This window comes from Crocodylus siamensis, chromosome 5, assembly GCF_052110815.1.
Source record: "Crocodylus siamensis isolate JL-2025a chromosome 5, ASM5211081v1, whole genome shotgun sequence".
NCBI lineage: Eukaryota > Metazoa > Chordata > Crocodylia > Crocodylidae > Crocodylus > Crocodylus siamensis.
In genome coordinates this window covers 178,869,803-178,889,124 of record NC_143399.1, presented here as the reverse complement: position 1 = coordinate 178,889,124, position 19,322 = coordinate 178,869,803, and the positions used below count along the sequence as shown (strand labels likewise).

General features: G+C 40.6%; 1 protein-coding gene across 3 annotated transcripts in view; it reads left to right on the top strand.

Annotated features, from left to right (window-relative positions):
* The window catches only part of NEBL (nebulette), a 488,546-nt gene that overhangs the window by 208,147 nt on the left and 261,077 nt on the right, over positions 1-19,322 (top strand). For 2 of the 3 annotated variants that reach the window (XM_090047283.1, XM_090047284.1), the window contains exon 4: positions 8,208-8,315. In XM_090047283.1, the coding sequence (XP_089903409.1) occupies positions 8,208-8,315 (108 nt within the window). Of the gene's footprint in view, positions 1-8,207; positions 8,316-10,356; positions 10,381-10,464; positions 10,551-19,322 lie in introns of those variants that run through there. The other variant, XM_090047275.1, reaches the window with a different exon arrangement.

Below are 19,322 nucleotides of genomic sequence, written 5' to 3'. Positions count from 1 at the left end.
AGGCCCTGGAGCCCCCCCCGCTTCTAAGGTAAGCAGAGGCTTTTTTCCCCATTTTTTTCCTGTTTTTTTTTTCTGGGTTTTTTTTTTTTTTTTTTTTTTAAGTGATGGTGCCTGGGGTTGTGGGGATAGCCATGGGAGCCTGGGGGTGCAAGTTAGGGGGGTGAAGCTGGGTGGGGCAGCCATTGGGGGGCTGGAGCAACTGTTGGGGGATGGGGCCAGGTGGGGGCAGCAATTGGGGGCTGGGGTGGGGCATGTGGGCCTTAAAAGGGGGCCCATACCCCTTGTGTGGGGGCTGAAGCCCCTGTTGGGGGGGCATACCCCTTGTGTGGGGGCTGATTCCGCCTGTTGGGGGCCTGCACCCATTCTGTGGGGTTGAACCCCCTGTTGGGGGGCAGTAACCCTTGTGAGAGGGCCGAATCCCCCATTGGGGTGGCCAAACCCCTTATGTGGGGGCCATCGCCCTGTTGGAGAGCAGCAAAACATGTATTCATGAATTCATGAAACATGTATTTAGAGTTCACTTTATTATTATAAGAGACTTACTTTAACACTGTAAGATATATCAATAAAGCATTGTCCAACTGATCACTGTTTCTGTCTTGCTCTCTGTCTTTATAGTGGTCTTTTGTTTTACTTGTGGAGGAACATGAATTTGAGGGTATTTTAGAGAGTGATTTGGGGATTTTTTTATTAGGAATTTTTCAGCTTTCCAATAGGGGACGCCAGAATTCCTGCTAGGGAGGCCATTGGCAGGACCCTGCTTGCTCAGAGCAGGCACCTTGGACCCAGCTGTCTGTGGCTGACCTCCTGGACAAATGGGGCCAGGAGGACATGCTTTGACAGTCCAAAGCAAGCCACCACACCTGGAACATCTTCCGGGTGATAGCTGCCCAGATGGCTGGGCAGGGGGCACAAATGGCAGTAGTGCCGCACAAAGGCCAACCCTGCAACCGCAGTCCACTGGCAGCTGGCCCAAAGGGGCAGACATCTCCACTGGCTCTGCAGTCCCTATCCAAGTCTGGCAGGTGCACAGCAGGTCACAGCCAGGCAGCAGCCCCCACTGCCAGGCTGCTGCAGTGGGTAGAGGGTGCAGGGAACTCTCACAGCTGCTTCAGCAATCTAGCTGGCACAAGGGGTAGTGTCCCCAGGTACCAATTGGCTGGGCCCCAGAAGCTCCTGAGAGCTAGTAGCCTTGAGCTACTTTCCAGGGCAGCTTTTTATACTGCTGGGGCCAGGACAGGGCTTTAGAAGTGGCCTTGTGGCAAAACTATGAAGCTCTTCATAGAAATATAGAAAAGAGATTTGCAGATGGTTATAAATCTACTCAGGCATACTGTATTCTGTAACATGAGGCTACTTGCCCAGTTTACTGGATGATGCTGAGCAAGGACAGAATCTCCCAGCGTTAGGACAGTTGGTAGCACTAGAACCATCTTTATGTATTTACCCTATGCCAAGTCTGAGGGTTTCTGTAGTGGTCAGATTGTTTGGCACTGAAGGTTAAAAGCATTTTTTGATTGGGGAGAATTGTTTTCTCTTCTAGAAAATCTAAATATATGAGAGGAACTGTCCTACGTTTTTTATGAGAACTTCAGGATGTGGAAATATATATTTTTTGTTCCACTTAAGGGGGGAAAAAACCCAAAACCTTTTTATATGGCTTTTCACAATTTACAAAGTTTTGAAAATAATCCCAAAATTTTAAGATGTTTCAATGATACATATTGGAGCTTGTGTATTTATTTTCCTTGTGAATATGAAAGTGCTGTGAACAAAGATATGGGTTTTCTGCAAAATTTTGAATTGGAAAATTTTCCGGAAAAATTTCCAATGCCCTAAATAGAGTGAGATATGATTTAGCATGTTTATTTGATTTGTATTTAGTAAACAAAACTCAAAGTACACCTATGTTAATTTTATGTCCCAATAGTTACAAGTATTTGAACTGAAATATTTGATTAGGGAAAAAAAATAGATGCAGTCAACTTAATGTGGTTTTAATGTTATATTCAAAGCTTTATGTGGAAAGAAATTATTTTTATTAGAGTACTGGTAAAAATGTAAAAAATACATTATAGCATGTACTTCCCTTACATTGTTTGTTTAAATTTAAGAAAAAAAAGAGAAGGCACTGACAACTGTTGACACTAATTTTAGCACACCCAAAGAACTGTGCATGATACGCCATGGTTGTCCACTCATCTGCTTCAACAGAGTTTAACTTTCTTCCACTGAGGTCACTGCAACACCTCCAGTTTCACAGTCACTATCTGTAGAATCACTTGCACTGCTTATTAGTTCCAGTTCAGAATTAGATTGAGGCAAATCTGATTCAGAACTACTTGAACCACATTCTCTTTTGCTAGAGGATGGTTTTACCAATGAGTGTATGGGCAAGGGCAACTTATCATCACACTGCATCCTCTTCACTAATTGTGCTTTTGACTGATTCTTCAGAAGCAAGAGATTTTTGAGAAACAGAAACAAGCTTAGTGGTACGTTCATTTGTTAGTATTTTCCTCTTTTTTTTTTTCTTGATTGAGCTGAAAGCCTTCCATTTCCATTCACAAGAAGCTGTTGTTGGTGGACTGCTTAGGATTGTTAGAGCAATCCTGGACAACAGTCCAGTGCTATAGTATCCCTTCCACCTTGTGAAAGGAGACACATTCTCTGCTTCCTGCCAAATGATGTCTTTGCTCCACAGTTTTTCTTTTGCATGGTACTCGGCAGTGTCTGTCATCATGGCTATTTCATCGATATTGGGGACGTTCTTAGCTACTTCCATACTTTTATCGAGAACAGAAGATAGTTCATCTTCCGATTAAATGTTGCCCTCTGTGTTGAGGATTCAAAAAGTTTTCTGCCAGATAAACTAGATGAAAGCAAAACTCAGATCTCTTAATAAACATTTGTTTTACTTCTTCCTCTTCTTTTTTGGATAGAGATGAAGAAGGCAAAAGCTCAATTAGATTTTCATTCAGTTATCTGAATATCTCTGGAATATTTGAAAGGCTTGGTGCATTACCTTCAAGTTTCTTGATAGCCACTGAAACTGGTAGTAGCAAATTGAATGCTCCTTGAACTCAAACCCAGAACACATCGTTGTCGAGAATCTGCTTCCGAATGTTCATGGGAATAATCTGGGATACTGTGTTATCTATTGAAGCACACTGCAAGCAGCTCTTTGTGCGCAGCAGACTGTGTAAACACTTTGTATCCAAGCCCCATCTAGTTTCTCCTGGCAATAAAAGTGCACTTTCCTTTCTGTGTTTCTTTTTCTGTAATTTCTTCAAAGTCTGACTAGCAGCATGATCATTATTCAATACCTTCACAATCGCTTTGCCATTTGCCAATATTGTCTTCATTGTATTCACACTTACTGTGTCCTTTGCCAGAAGATTCAACCCATGAGCAAGACAGCCAAATACTATTAAATGGGGATTCTTTGCCTTTAATATTTGCCATGCAGCTTTCACGCTACTCACATTATCAGTTACAAGGGCTTATTATCGATTGTGTAATTAAAAAAAACATATTAAGTCTAAACTATTTTGGGTGCTTAGTGCAAGCAGAAAATATTTTAAATAAATAATAGTCCAGGGGTGCATTAATAACTTTTAAAATTATGATGTTTTAAAACAATATAGATGCTAGTCTATACTATGTGTTGTTTAACATATTAATTTGGTTACTTGCATGGGATGCCTGATGTAGACTTTTCTCAGATGATGTTCCACTACTTTGTTGTGTCAGCTTTCTGTATATGGCTTGTATTCTTTCAGGACAGTTTCTACACATTATTATATGTTTCTTCATTTTTGTTGATTGTTGGCATACTTCTGCCAACAATATTTACATCTACCAACTTTCTTCCTTCCTTCCTTCCTTCAATTGCTTGAACTTCACTATAATGATGCCATGCACTTTTTTTTTTCTGATTAGGCATTATGATGACTACTTCAAACCAGAAGCACTAAAAAAATAACAGACCTCATGCAAACACTTCCAACTTTCCCAACTCAGGAAAAGAAATGAGACACTGCTCTGGGTGAACTGAAAGTGAAACACAAATTAATCACAATTCTAGTTTTGGTTTTGCTTTCACTTGCAGTCTGAGATGAAACAAGAATTTTAGCTTTGGTTTTGATTTCACCTGCACAGCCAATTAGGTGAATTCATAATTAGATTTTTGGTTTGGATTATTATGTGGGTGTGTTTACCCTCCTGTTTATAAATCAGTAAAACATATATGTGTGCTTTCACATCTTTCGTTGGGATAATCACCTGAAAAACATTAATTACAACTTTGAAACTGTCAAACTTGCCTAATATTGCATTGACATCCATTCATTGTTACTAATTAATTTTATGAAACAATGAATTTTTAGAAATAGAAGTTTTTCCATGGAAAAATAAAGCATTGGAAAATTTTCCACGAAATTTTCCACCCCACATATCTGGCTGTGGGGGGAAAAAAATTGGGGTTAAATTCATTGTAGTTCCAAATTTCTTGTAATCTTTTTCTTGCTTACTGCTAACAAAATAATATATATGGAAGACATGTTCACAAATGCAACCTAGAGCACTAGAAATGACCTTTTTAGATGTTAGTTTTGTTGTTTCCTGCAATTTTACTTCCTATTACTCTGGATTTCTATTTCATTTTTTTCTGTTACTTATGTTGCTGGAAATCAGAATGTGGATCAGTACTATTGCTGCCCAGTCAAGTTAGTATGAAACGGGGTGGTTGAGAAGTGGATTCAGCTTGTTGGTGCTATGCATGCATTTTGTAGAAGTTTTATAATACCTGAGATGGGTTGGAATGAAGGATTATTTTTGGAGTCTAAATACTTTATTCACATCTTTATTGATGGATAGAGAGTATTATGATCTACCTACAGTATTCTTGTTTTGCTTTCTGTGTTTTAGGACTGCCTTCCTGCTTTCGTATGCTTTTTTAATTATTTAGGAACTGTTTGTCCACTACTGGAAATGATGCTAAGGTTAAAGATGAGTGCAAAAATGTATACAAGTGGTAAAAGCTGAGGTTTTTTTAGGATTTCAAATGAAGTGTATTCTTCTCACATATAGGTGGCAGTGGCGGGTCAGATAGACAATTTTTAGAAGTGAAATATGTCAGTCCTGTGCTAATCAATGGTTTTGTCACAATGCCAAAACTTACTTGCAAAACTTCCAGAATCAGGTCTGGTTCAAATTCAGAACACTTTACTGTTTTGTTCCTGGATTAGGTTTCTTATACGGAGAAAGACAGTGAAGGCTGTTAGTCCGGATTCTTCCTACTAACCTCAAGTTGAAACTCTAGCAAGGTTTAACAAAGTCCTCTAGTTGGGCCTGTTGAAGACACACATGTGGCCAGTGGCTTGAATCTTAGAAATATGATTTATTTATTTATCATGTCATCCTCCCCCCATGTAGTGTCAGATTATTCCTCAGTGTTTTTTTCTTATTCAGCTTAGAACAACATGAGCAATAGGATCTTTTGAAATTGAAAACTGGTTTAAATAAGATGGTTTTTAATGGGAGGCATTGAAAAACAACTTTTGAATTAGATGCTTTTTAAGATTTAGTTGAAAATGGATCTTTTAACATTAAATGTAAATTGTAGAGTCACTGAGTAGTCGTCAGTGCTTGGGAATTGCATTTCAGACAGGTATGGCACTAAAAGAAAAAAAACCTTCTTGATTTTTTTTTTTTTTTGTGTGACTTAGCATTATGTTTTGAAAATTGATTGCAAAATTCCTGTATAGTGTGTTTATTATCTTGTTATTCGTATATTTGGGTTTTCTAATTTTTCATACCCATTGTTAAGAGGATATTTTAAATCACCTTTAAAGCTATGAAGAAACATTATTTTAGTATTGTATTTAGTACTACATGCCTGGAGGAAAGCAGAGTGGAACAAGCTAGACATGAAGAGTTCTAGGCTGAGGGACAGAGAGCAGGCTGGTGAGAGAAACAGGATGGCGGGAGCAGAGTACCAGTTTGTTGGAGAGAGAAATGTTGAGGGTGGATGAGGAATAGTGGGAGGCTTACGGTGGTTGGATCAAGAGGACCAGAACTGGCATCAGTGTTTGTGGGTTGGCGGGGTGTGGGAATAGGGAAATGGAGGTAGAAAGGAGAGAAACATGATAAACTAGGTGGTATGAGAAAACTGATGTAAGAAAGAAGTTAGGGCAAGGCTGGATAGATTGATGGGATGAAGAACCTACAGTAGGGGAGTTGGACTGGGAGTAAGGTTTGGTGACAGGTGAGTGTGAGTGAATTAGGAGCTAAAAGAGGTAACTGGGACTGAGTATAGGGAGGAGGGGAGATTCTAAGTTGGGAAGAGAAACTCTGACAACAACCCTGGAGCAGAATTGGGACTGGGGTTCTTTTGAACATTCAACACAAACCAGTTTCACTATGTGTGCTGAAGGTTCAGTGTAGAAGATGTACCTGGATTGGCAAAAATCTGTGTTTATGAAACTTGAAGGTTAGCATAATTTGTAACATTCCTGCTTTTTTTGTTGCAAAAGTTAGAAGATGTTGAGTGAGAGAAGCAGGGGATTGCATGAAGAGATAAGGGGGTCTCAGGGTTGAGATAGTTGAATTCACCCCTGGAGAAGAGGATTCTATTTCTGCCTTTGTCAGAGTTCCAATGTAAAGCTCAATAAATCACTTAATGCAGATTTTGACAGGCAATCATTATTTGTGTTCCTCACTTTCTGGATGTCAAACTTGAGATGCTAATGCAGTGGTTTTCAACCTTGTTAGACTCAAGGCACCCCTTGTTAGTCTCAAGACATCCCTTGGAAAATGTAAATTCTTACTGCACTTCAAGGAGAAATCATGAGTGCAGATGTTCAGACTTTTCTCCCCCAGATTAAAAATGGCCCCTCTAGAAGAAAAATAACTCAGGAACAACCAGGCTGCAATCACTCCCAGAAGAAACTCTCCTGGGAGAATGAATGTTTGTACATGCTGTGGCTTCTCTCAGAAGAGAATGTAGTCCTCGTGCGTCCACCCGCTCCTCCCTCCCCCTTTTCCCATGGAGACAGTGGTTGTGTACACACATTTAAATAATCCAGAAGAAGTTTCCCAGATTTATTCTCCTCATAGAAAAACTTTTGCTTTCTTTTGCAACAGCAGAGTCCAACAAAGGGGGACACTGTCTCTCTGGAAGGGAGAGAATGAGAGGGGGGATGGGATACTAAAGGACTATGTTCTCTTCTGAGAGAAACCATAGCATGTACAGACATTCACTCTCCCAAAAGAAACTCTCCTAGGAGGAATTTAAACATTTTTGTTCCCAAGTTCTTTTTCTTTTGGAGCAGCCATTTTACTGTGAGAGAAAAAGCATAAACTTCTGCACACTTATGGTTTTTCCTGAGAGAGCAATGACTCTCGCAAGATAAATTGAAGGTCAGTATGAAGCCAATGTGTTGCTTGCTGGACTCTGCTGCTGCAGCAGAGAGCACAACACTCACCCTCCCTGATCCTCACATTGTTCTGCAGGGAAAAATGGGTTGACCATGGGCAGTCTGGGTCACCCAGTCAGGGCTGCCCTGTGCACTGCTGTCATCTATCACTAGGCAGTCTTAGGGAGCCCACAGAGCATGCTGAGATGTGTGTACAGGGTCTATCCCCAGCTGCACAGTGTCAGCACTGCAAGCTCTCCAGTCTTCAAGACCCCAGCATTCAATATGAGCCCAGGACAGCAGCAATTAGAGCCATGGTGGAGCAGACCCAGGTTGGCAGGGGGTACAGGAGGTCAGCTCTGGGCTCTGGGTGGCAGTGTCGGACAGTGGAGGGGCTAACTGGGGCATGAGGGTGCTGAAAGTGCAGAGCTTGGTGACTAGGTGTCAGGCAGAAGTCTGGCATTTGTCTGGCTGCGCTGACCAGGTGCAGTTTAACACAGTCAGCTTCTACACATGTGCTTAATTGCAGTAAATTATGCCAGTGTAAAATAGTACTGTCCCCAACAATACTATCTTACGCAGGCCTATGTTAGTTTACTGTGGCCTAATACTGTTGCACGTGGCAGTGAGACTTTACTTCACAGATAATTAATCTACTACTTAATAAAGTGCACGTGTAGACGTGGCCCCTGAGTGTTTTATTCACTTAAAAAACAATCATTCCTAGAATTAAATTGGGAAAAAAAAAAAGAGCAAATCCAACCTGTTTATCTGTTTTCTGTTTTTTAGGTCAAATACAAAAGAGACTTTGAAGAAAGCAAAGGAAGAGGATTCAGCATTGTGACTGATACACCTGAATTACAAAGGCTGAAAAGGACTCAGGAACAAATCAGTAATGTATGTAACTATATCCTGCAGTAATGGCAGATCAGATAAATAGTATGTGTAAGAAAAGGCATGACTGTAGGTTGGTGGTGTTTCGGATGATGTTTGTGAGGGTGAAGAAATTCAATTTGCTGACTGACTTATGTGTGTTACATTCTTAAAGGTGTACAGTACACAGCACATAGGCAATGTGTGTTCACCTCTCCAGTTTTCATCAAAGGTTTTCATAATACATGCTTATGGTACAAAGGTTATATGCATTGTACTTTTTTATTTAATATTCCTGTTTGCAAAATTACGTATTTGTTAACATTTTTGTATCTATTGTTTGACAGCTTTTTTAACAAGAATTCTCAAAATATGCATAGGTTACAAAATGGAGTTCTAGCATACAAGAAAATGCTAATATTTAGCTTTGAAAAAAGTATCCAGGAAAATGCCTTGCAAGATGAATTACGAACAAGAAATTCTCGTGATGCAAAATATTATCATGCATCTTCTCTTATTGTCATTAATGCAAAATAGTACCTTCAACACCAAAAATGGCCCCTAACCTCCCAAGTCTTTTGGACATTTCCAGTTTGTTTATTTATGTTTTGATGTAGGATACTTAGCTGGCTTTACAAGCTGGAGAATTGTTACCGTATATAAATTTACAAGCCACCAGATATTCGTTAGAATATGTGTTCTTTTAGGTAATTCTGCCTGCCAGAGCTTTTGTCTGTATGCAACTTTAAAAAAATGTATTTTTAATTTATTTTACTCATGAAACAAGTTGGTTGCACAGCAATATGTTTTCATAAAAGTTGTTTTACTTGTAAGAAAATATATTTTTGAGTAGCATTGGCTGGGAAATTTTAGACAAAATGATTTTTTCATTAGAAACAGCTAATTTTGTTGCAACTTTCATTAGGATAGGATTTTGTTGCCTAGGATGGAATTTATTATCTGAGAGAGAGACCATCCCTGAAGATAACTTAGTGGGTCAGACATTAATCTTGGCGGTAGGAGTCACAAGTTTAAGTCCCTAGTCTAAACTAGTCTGTTTTTGATTCAGCCCAGGTACTTGAACCTGAGTCTCCCACATCCTATGTGGGTGTTCTAACTACCTGGCTATATTGGCTTGCGTGGTCGAGGGTCTCTCTCAGTGTCTCCTGATGGAGCTGTTTTACTTAAAGAAAAAAAAATAGACCAGAAAGAGGGGAAGAGAGTGACAGAAACTGACTGCTTCTGTAGCACAGTGGGCGTAGTACTCATGTAGGAAGTATGACACCCTACTCCAATAATTTTTTATTGATTTGCATGAAGTGGACAGAGAGGAAAGATCAACTGACCAACTTATATACCTTGCTGTTAATGGATAGGGCACTCATTTGGGAAGTTAAAAAGGTAGGTCTGCAACATACCAGGTATCTGCCATTACCAGGACATTGACTGGTTTGATTTGGGGTTTTTCTCTCTCTCTCAAAAAAGTGAAAGGTTTGTTCTGATGTGGAACATGTATGTTTTTTAAATTTCAAGAACCTGTCCTGTTCTACTTTTTGAGAGGGAGAATGGGTTTATCTGTTGGCCTCCAGGACCTTGGTGCTTAACTTACCATATTGACTGCCTGTTGAACGCAGTACATTAGCATTTCTTTTCATTTAAAGAAAAGTTTGGGTTGGTTTAGGCTGTGATTATTTTATTTTCTAGCTTCCTTTGTCTTTGCAGGGGAGTACAGTTAATGCCTGGATTTTGACCTCTCACTTCTTCATTGCTAAAAAGTGTTGTGACAATTTTTTTTTCTTTACGTATAGATGACAGGTAGACTTGAAATCAAAGGACTTTATTAGTAGCCGTTCATTTTAAAGGGTAAAATGGAATTAAATGCGTGTATGGTAAATGTTAAGTTGCATCGATTATACTTATTCTAAACATCTTTAGATAAACTGCACTACTTTGTAGAAAGTTAATTGTGCATTGCATTCAGTTTTAACTAATTAGGGAATAACTATTTTACAGATTTTTTTTCTCCACAGAGTACTTTGTGTTTAACAGTTTAGATTAAGGATCTAATTAAGATTAAGATGGTTGAAAGGTAAGTTCTTTCTGCTTACTAAAATTATGTGGTTGTTAATATAGTGAAAGAAAAAAGTACTAAATATTATGTTTTGATTTTTAGTTGTTCTTTGACTTTTCCCTGCCAAGTACCAGACACTTCCCAAAAGGTTCTCTTTGAAACAAAAGTGCAACAACTTCAATGAGTGGGTAAGTGAGCATGCTGTGTGCATAGCTGTCTTCACTAGAAGGAGATCTTTAAAAAATATTTTCTTTTGTCTGCAGCACTCATGAACATTCTCATAGTGATCTGACTCCTACATGCTACAGACATACAGACACTAGATAAAGATACTACTTGGTTGTAATGAAAGTATAATGTAAAAGGAAAAGCTAATATGATGTGGACAAATGAAGGAAAGGGGATGTTAAATCTGAGTCTTGAGCACTATTTCCATAGCAGTAAACCAGGCACTGAAGTGCTTAGACAAGACTAATACAAATAGAATAAGTACAGGTCCATGACAGAACAAAAATTAGGGTGAAGTTTCTTAGAAACTGAGTGGTAGTTTAAGAGTGATGTTGTAGCCATGCTGGTGCAGAAATTGAGACAAGGATTTCTTAGGGTAGTATCTTTTTAATGGACCAAATGTATGGTTAGGATACAGGTAGACAAGCTTTCAAATGCAAGAAATTCTTCATCAGGCCTGACCAGAACAAGCCAAGCACCACATAGTAAAAAAACAGTTGTAGAAAGGGGTGAGAGAAACTGCCAGGGGTACCAGACATACAATTAGTAGAAGAAACGAAACCAGTGACTGGGAGATCAAGGTCTATCAAAGGAAGGAAGACCATTCTCACCTTTCATGTGTGGAAAGAATTCAGGAGTCAGGTAGATTATAGTATTCGTAAAAGCATATTAAGTCCTTGGTTCTTAGTGTCCTTAGTTCTTAGTGTCCAGTGTTTCCTCCCTGCAGGCTCTGCTCTTACCCTCCCCTCCACCCCCCGTTGCAGCCACTTAACTTCCCCTTCCAGTTCCAGCTCTGGATGGGCCCCACTCTGTCCCAGGATGGAGAACACAGAGCTTCTGATTGCTCTGGCCCCAGTCCAGCCATGCAGCAGCTGTTGCAGTCTTAGCATCTTCAGCTCTGGAGTTTGGGACAGAGCTGCTGCTGCTTTGGGGCTGGGCTGGGGCTGGAGGCAGCAGATATGCTCCTTGTTCCCTGACCTGGGCTAGAGTGGGGCCCCAGATGGATACTTGAGCTGCAGGAAGGAGCGGGCAGTGGGAAGAGGAGCAGAGGCTGCAGGGGGCAGTTGATTGTGGGGGGCAGCAGTCAGAGCAGCATATTTTGTCTCCCTTTGTACTTGAATCTAAGATGAGGAGTTTCTTTATGTTGAATGGGGGTAAAACACTTTGTCTTGGATTCAGGTAAATATGGTAAGTTGTTGTCAGTTTTGTTTCTGATAAATGCTTGTCAAACAGAAAACAAAAGTCAAATGTGTCCAGTTTGATGGAAGGGACTGTATTTATGAAGGAGAACCCCAGAATCTAGATCAGTGATTCTCAACCACAGTGCTGTAAGGTCTTTTTAAGAGGTTATGCAATATTAGCAACTGTTAGGTGTGTAAATTCCTATGCATGATTCATAAGATAAACCCAGAAATTTCAAATAGGAGTCCATAGTGTCAAAAACATTCTGACACAATCTGAGTTCTTTGCAACAGAAGACTTACTCTATTATATTTCCATAGTCAAAAAATGAATGAAGTGGAAGAGCTGGCATTTTTTTTCACGGATGCCTTTAGCCTGCTGTCTTTAAAAATTTTAGAAGTGCTAGCCTAGGTAAAGGGGTATTGCTGGCACGGCTGGATAAACAGGATAGCATATAGAAACTTTCATAGTATGTGCCTGCATTACATCTATTTAGTTCTAACGTCTGCCCAGTGTAAGTATTCTGTCACTTTCAAGACAGTGAATTTAATTAACATAAATAGAAATGTAACCCGGGCGGTACTTCAAGAGGTATCCCCTCTCCAATTGAAGGGATCAAAGCAGGTGCACAAGCGCTGTGGCAGGTCTAGGGACTCTCCTCCCTCTATAGAGCAGAGCCAGACCACCAATGGGGACTTAACCATATACCTTTTAATACTGGGAACATAACAGGCATAAATCAGAGGATATAGTGGACACTACAGTGCCCCAAGGGGGAAGGATTCAACAAAGGTTGACAAAAAACAGGGTTAACAAAATATAAAACACAAACAGCAGAACAAACTATACGGGTTGGTGAAATATAAAAAGGCACAAAATGCAGAATGTCAAGGAAATATAGGGCCTTGGTACCTGGAGGGGGAAAAAGCACAATGGTCCCTTTCCACTGCAAGATTTGCTTCTTGTTACTGCACTCACCCCAAGTCAGTCTAGCTGGGACTTGAACCCAGATCTCCCACATGGTAGGCAAGAACACTGCCATACAGCTGCAGTCTGCTAGGGGTCCTGACCTTCCTGGAGCCCCTGCCTCATGTCAAGTTGCCTGGCCTCTGATCGGAGGAGCTGGAAGCAGAGCTGAGAACCTCTCAGGTCACTGCTCAGATCCTTCCTGGACTGAGGAGAGCCTCGGCTGCTGGCTGCAGCCTCTCATAGGGGATCCTGGAGCCCAGTGGGGAGCCTCTCCTGCCAGCTGCATGCCACGTTGCTGAGAGTCCCACTGCTGCCTGCAGGTCCTGCTCTTTCAGGCTCTTCCAGGGCACTGCTCCTGCCCTGCAGGCTCAGCTCTTGCCAGCTCTGTGAAGCTCCTTCCTTGTTGTCTCTTGCTGGTCTCTCTCCTGAGTCAGCCCATGCTGCCCCTTTTATCCCCCTCCAGGTGACCCAAGGACATGGGAGGGTGAGTCCCTGGGGCCTGATTGGTGAGGAAAGGGAATCCCAAGTCCTCCAATCATCTTTTGCCCTTTCAAAACCCCTGGGCTAGGTCACTGCCAGCTAGCCCGTCACAGAAACATATACATAAACGTGCACATACGCATAAACAGAAACAAGTTTATATCCATAGCTTTCCTCTCTGAAAGCTAGAAAAGTAGTTACCTAGTTGTCTTTCTACACATCACACAAAGGGTTGGAACTGGGAAGGAGATGGCAGTCAAATAAAAATAAGTGGTTTAATAGATTCATAGATTGCGAGGCTGGAAGGGACCTCGGGGGATCATTGGGTCAAGGCCCCCCTGCACCGGGCAGGAAAGACAACTGGGAGTCAGGTGACCTCAGCGAGGTAACCATCCAATTCTCATCTTGAAGATTTCAGGGTAGGCGATTGCACCACCTCTAGATGAGCCTATTCCACAGTCTGGACACCCTAGCTTTGAAGAAGTTTTTCCTAATATTGACCCTGAAATGGTCTTTCAGGAGCTAGAAAACCAAGTTGTGATGTCCTTGCCCATGTCTGCTGTAAAAATAGTAAAGAGCTGGTTTCAGTTTATTCTGCAAAAACAGGAAAAAAAAATTATAATCCCAAACTCCCATTTTGTGTCAGCCTAACATACCAGGAATTAAATTAACAGACACTCTTGTCCCGTTTTTACAAAAATAACATTTAAGCATTGGTTGATGATTAAATTTTGATGTGAATATGCAGTTTTCTTAGAAATAAATTTTGAGTTATAGTAAATTGTTTCCATTTAAATCAAAATCTGTTCATGCAAGATCATCTGTGTTTCATCTCTTATGCAAATTGTTGTACATTTTGATGTGCTCTTGGTTGCATTCTCTCCTCAGTTGCATTTATGAAACTCTCTACAGGGCAGAATTTGCCCCTAAAATGAATCATCTGATTTTTCCCTCTCTTCTCTTCTCTTCCCCTCCCCCCACCCCCAAGATGCCTAGAATAGGAGACAGTGTTCCATCTCAGGTTTGACATGTGCATGTCCTCTCTCCATGTTGAAAGGGAAAAAGAAATCATGATGTTATTGTGCTTGTTTGGTGTGCATCTGAGATTAGAACCTGGCTGTTATCATACATTTGAGTAACAATTCCTTATGTGGAATCTATTGGCACATTTGCTAATCTTGTTTACTTGTTCAAACATAAACTACACTTTCAAATTGCCAAAACAGATTGCAGGAAAAATTGGCAGGAGACGGTATTAACAATAAGCCCCAAAGCACCCTTTGTAGGCTACAGAGCTTAGTGCTTGAAAAATACCTTGGAAACTAGCGTTTCCCTTCCCCATTTAATTCATCTGAAGGAGAAGAATTGACTACAACCTGAATGTCTAAACATCATAAAAATAAGAATTAAATTATAGCACATCAGCAAAGAGATAATAATATGGAATCACATACAAAAACAGTGAGCATTATTTGAAAGTAAAATTGGGTTTAACGTTGCTTATTAAGTAGTTGATATTTTTATCTGCCTAGTCTTCTCCTCCTTCCAAATAAGATGATTTTTGTACATCATCTGCAAGGCATACATTAAATTCAGTCACTGTTTAAATCCAATTATATTTGTGTGCATAATTATAATGCAGCCTGATGAAAAATGTAGCTGCTGCCACAAAATATTCCATGTACAACCATCAGTTTATGAACAGCTGTATGTAAGTATTGGGTTTAGAAGGCTCAATTCTGCAAGGTACTGATTGCCTTCAAGTCCTCTTGATTCCACTGGCAATTAAGTGTTCACTAGCACTCCAGGAACAGCTCATTATCTTGCTGGATTAAGTTTAGAGCACACAGAACTGAAATTAAGTGTTACGTCAATAACCTTGGTTTTGGTTAGAGACTAAGAGGCTGAAAGGGCCTCTTTTCCTGTAAATACATTTGTATCCTCTGTGTTAGAAGGACAAATTCCTATTCTGCTCCTACAAAATAGATGCATATATGCAGGATTATTTCAAACTTTTCCTCGTATCTGGGGTTTTGTATTAACTTACTGCTTATAAATAGGCCTTAATTTTTGCTGTCTCCTGAGGCTAATGTATTTTTTCCCTTTAAGAGCCCCGTGATACACTAATCTTCTTATAATTTGTGCTGGTGGTAAAAGGATTCACCTGATTTGTTATAGTGAGTAAGCAGAAATAATTTTGCCTCTACATGCAAAGTCCTGGCACCCGATATGAGAGTGAGTCAGCAGAAGAACCTTGTTATCTCTATCAGTAACTATGAATATTTAGTACAAGCTATTCTAAAAATATGTGGAACAGCTTAAAAAAATCTAGAAAATGGCTAAGCACACAATTAGGGATTGGAGATTTAGGGAAAATTTAAATAATACACTTTATATAGAACTTGTTAAATAAGTAGCTGAAAAACTTCAAGAATGTATTTTAAACTTTGGTAGTGCTGAAGGGATATTGTAGCTATGATGGTCCAGAGGCAAAATTATGCAGAAGTCAATAATTTTTGCAGCTGATATCTTTTATTGGACTAACTGCATGGTTTGGATAGACTTAGACAAGCACAGTACCTTTCCTTGGGTCTCTAGAAGAGAAACAGGCACAGCAGAGCTAACTAGCAGATAGAACAAGGGTTTGTGTAAAACTCTATGTAAATAAAAACAAGCTGTAAAAGAAATTACCAGGTGGCCAACAGACGAGAGAGATGTAGTAAAAACATTGAGTGGAAGAATAGGATTGGTCAGGGGGTTGTTGTCGCTTGTGAAATGCAGAGATTAGTGAGCATCAAGTAGATTATAATGGACCATGAAATCATTTTAAACTTTGAGTATTCCACCAAAACAGCTCAAAATCAAAATGGTTATATTAAAAGAACATCATTAAGGTTGCAAAATCAAACAGAAATCTAGAATTAAGGTTGCCTGATGTTTAATTACATAATCACATGATACAGTCTTTAATTACATGATTGTATGCTACTGCATTTTCCACAGGATTGCTGCCTCATTCAGTGTACAGGAGAAACAGTGCTCACTGAATGAGAGGCTATCTAGTACTTTATCTTCATTGTTCGTTGTATGACTGTATTCCTTATTTATTGTATACCATACATGTTTTGCATTGAAGAGTTATTAATTTCCTTATAGGGTTTTCTATACAGTAGTGTGTCAGTAGTTTTTCATAGGATATTTTTGCACAATACCCCAAGAAGGGAAGTAGTATTATAATCCCCATTTTGCATATGAAGAACTGATGCACAAGAAAATCACTGCCATCTTTTGCTTGAGCTGGCTAAACATTAGCAGTAATAGGTTATCTTTTGTGTGGACATGCTGCTACAGGGAGACGGAGCACACACTTTGCCAGCAAGTTTCATCTGCTAAAAAAACAAAAGATTGCTGAGAATCAGGAATAATATGTTTAGTTCCAAGTTCTGTAAGAAGATTTTTCCTAGTGATTATAGATAGTGTTAGAACGATGTTGTAGCTGGGATGATCCGCAATTATGTGAGAGGCAAGGATATTTGTAGGTGGTATCTTTTATTGGACCAGTGGCATGGCTGGGATAAAGTTAGATAAGCTTTTGAATAAAAGGCATTCTTCATCTGTTCTGAGGAAAGAAGCAGGCACAACAGTGATTAAAAACAGTGGGTAGAGGTATGAAATTGGACAGGAGAGAAATTCCCAGTGGTAGCAGACAGACAATTAGCAGAAGAAAAGAAACTTGGTTACTGGGAATGCAAATCATTACCTGGTGATTTTGATTATACAAACTTCCACCTTTCTGCTCGCAGCCTCTCTTTTTCTTCTTTTCTTCCCCTGCCTCCCACTACCAAGCACCAGCTTTTACTCTTCTTCAGTTATTACCCTCTTGTTTCTGCCCATTTCCCTGTTGTGCTGTTCTTTCTCCTGATTCCTGTTGCTCCCTTTCTGTGCATGACTGTGCTGCTGCTTGTAAGCCCCCAGTTCTATTTCTAAACAAAATTCTCCCTCTGTGCTCTTTTTTCCTCCCCCTTTTTTGTTCCTAGTCTGTCTTCTAGTGTTTCGCTTTTCTTCACTCCTCTTTGCTCTCCCCTAGAAGCTCCTACTCTCACTTCCCGTCTCAGCTTAGACTCCTGTCTCTGAGTCTCACCCACGTTTCTCATTCTTCTCCATTCAAGTATGATAATTTTCTTCTTACCTTCCATACCATGTGGATGCCAGAAGGAGTACACAAGAATGCAAGGAGAGAGTCCTCTTGCTCTTGGGTCCTGTGATGGATGCCTCAGTAGCTCTTAGCATCTGTTTGGGTTATTACAGGAAGAGTCCTGATCAGTCCCTGCAGTCTTGGGCTAGAATATGCTCAGTGATGTTGTGTGATTATCACATTCTGGTTGGTACACAGAACCTATGAGGGGATGGAGCATGCTCAGTACACGTATCATTAGAGAATCTAGTTCCCAAACTGTTATAAACCTCTACAGAGTGAGTGAAAACTAGTTTTTGGTGTATAAATTAGTCAGATTTGGGCACATTTTCACATGGATGTAAAATGACACACTCCACACATTATGGCAATACCTCATCTGCCAAATTTTGAAGTAGTTTTTATGGTTGTAACAGGGAATCTCCTCTTGGCTCCCATTATGAGTGGGACCCCAGGGGGAATGGGCTGCCACTTTTACTCACCTGGGAGTTGTGCTGGAACCATACCATCACCAGCAAACTTCTCTTGACATTGCTGGGGGGCAGCCCCTTTACCAGGGATGAGTAGGCTCCCCAAGCATAGCCTGATCCCTACCGGGGTCAGGCTGGGTCCCTACCACTGTCAGCCAGCACTTGGTAGTAAACCCAGAAGTGTGAGTCCTGGCTTCTGATGATCCCCAGCTGCATTCTCTCATAGGGCCAGGGAGCTGGTTGCAGTTACCCTCTAGAGTGGGGTGGGCAAAATGTGGCCCACAGGCTGGATACAACCCACCAGGCCATTCTATCCAGCCCGTGGGGCCTCTAAAACATTTAGAAAATTAATATTTATCTGCCCCTGGCTGCCTGTCATATAGTCCTTGCTGGCTTGCTAAAACTCAGTAAGTGGCCCTCTGCCTGAAATAATTGCCTGCCCCTGCTCTAGAGGCTTGGCAGACTCAAATATGTGAGTGCCACAGACCCAAACCCCTGGAGAGGGGAAAGCACTGTCTCCAAGGAAGCGAACAATATCTCTCTGTGCAGAGGCACAGAGGAGACCAGGAGCAATGTGAACCTGGTCTGTGGCTGGGAGAAATCTCCTGATTGGAATACACTGGTGAAGAGTAGCTGGCAAAAGAGAACCACCCATGTGATCCATCAGTGTTGAGCTTGAGACATGGGGTAAACCTCTGTTTGTGGGGAGTGCCTATGAGGATCACTCTGAGAGACCTGGGTATTGAACTGATAGGGTGGTGATGAGGTCTGCCAACCAGAAAGATACTTCCCGGGAAGTCATGGACGTGCTACAACCAAGGGCAATATAGACAAATGGATAAGTCTAACAAAGAGGACTGAATTGATTGAGAAGGAATCCCTAAATTGAGGAGAAATAGGGAAGAAGTAATTGTTGATGAGTAGCCCTAAATGCGAAGCCCCTGTTTGGGAGTTGATTGAAGGCTAACATCGCTGACAGCAGGATGTGTTAAGATTGTGCCCTAAGATTGTGCAGGGAAAATCCCAAGGCAGAGTTGACCAACTGGCCAAGACACTAGTCAAGTGACTTGGATATAGTGAAAAGATTGTAGGTCCACCTGGCAGGTGTGGTAAGGGCAGAGTGTATGGGAGGTGGAGTCCTGTGAAGAAGAGATATCCCTTTTGCTGAGAGAATACTGTTTCCTTTTTGTTTCATCATTCAGCTTCCCTTTATTATGTTTCCATCAAGGTGTGGCAGGTGAGTATAAGGAAGTGGGCAGTGACTTGTGTAAAGAGGAACGAGATGCATCATACCCGTTGACGATTTTTTTTTAAATGTAGGCAAAACAAGATTCCATAATCTTATAAATAATTGATCCATTGTAGCTAAAACATTGAGGGGACAACCTCCGCTTGAGACACATGTGGTTAGAAAACTTAATTGTGAATAGTTTAAG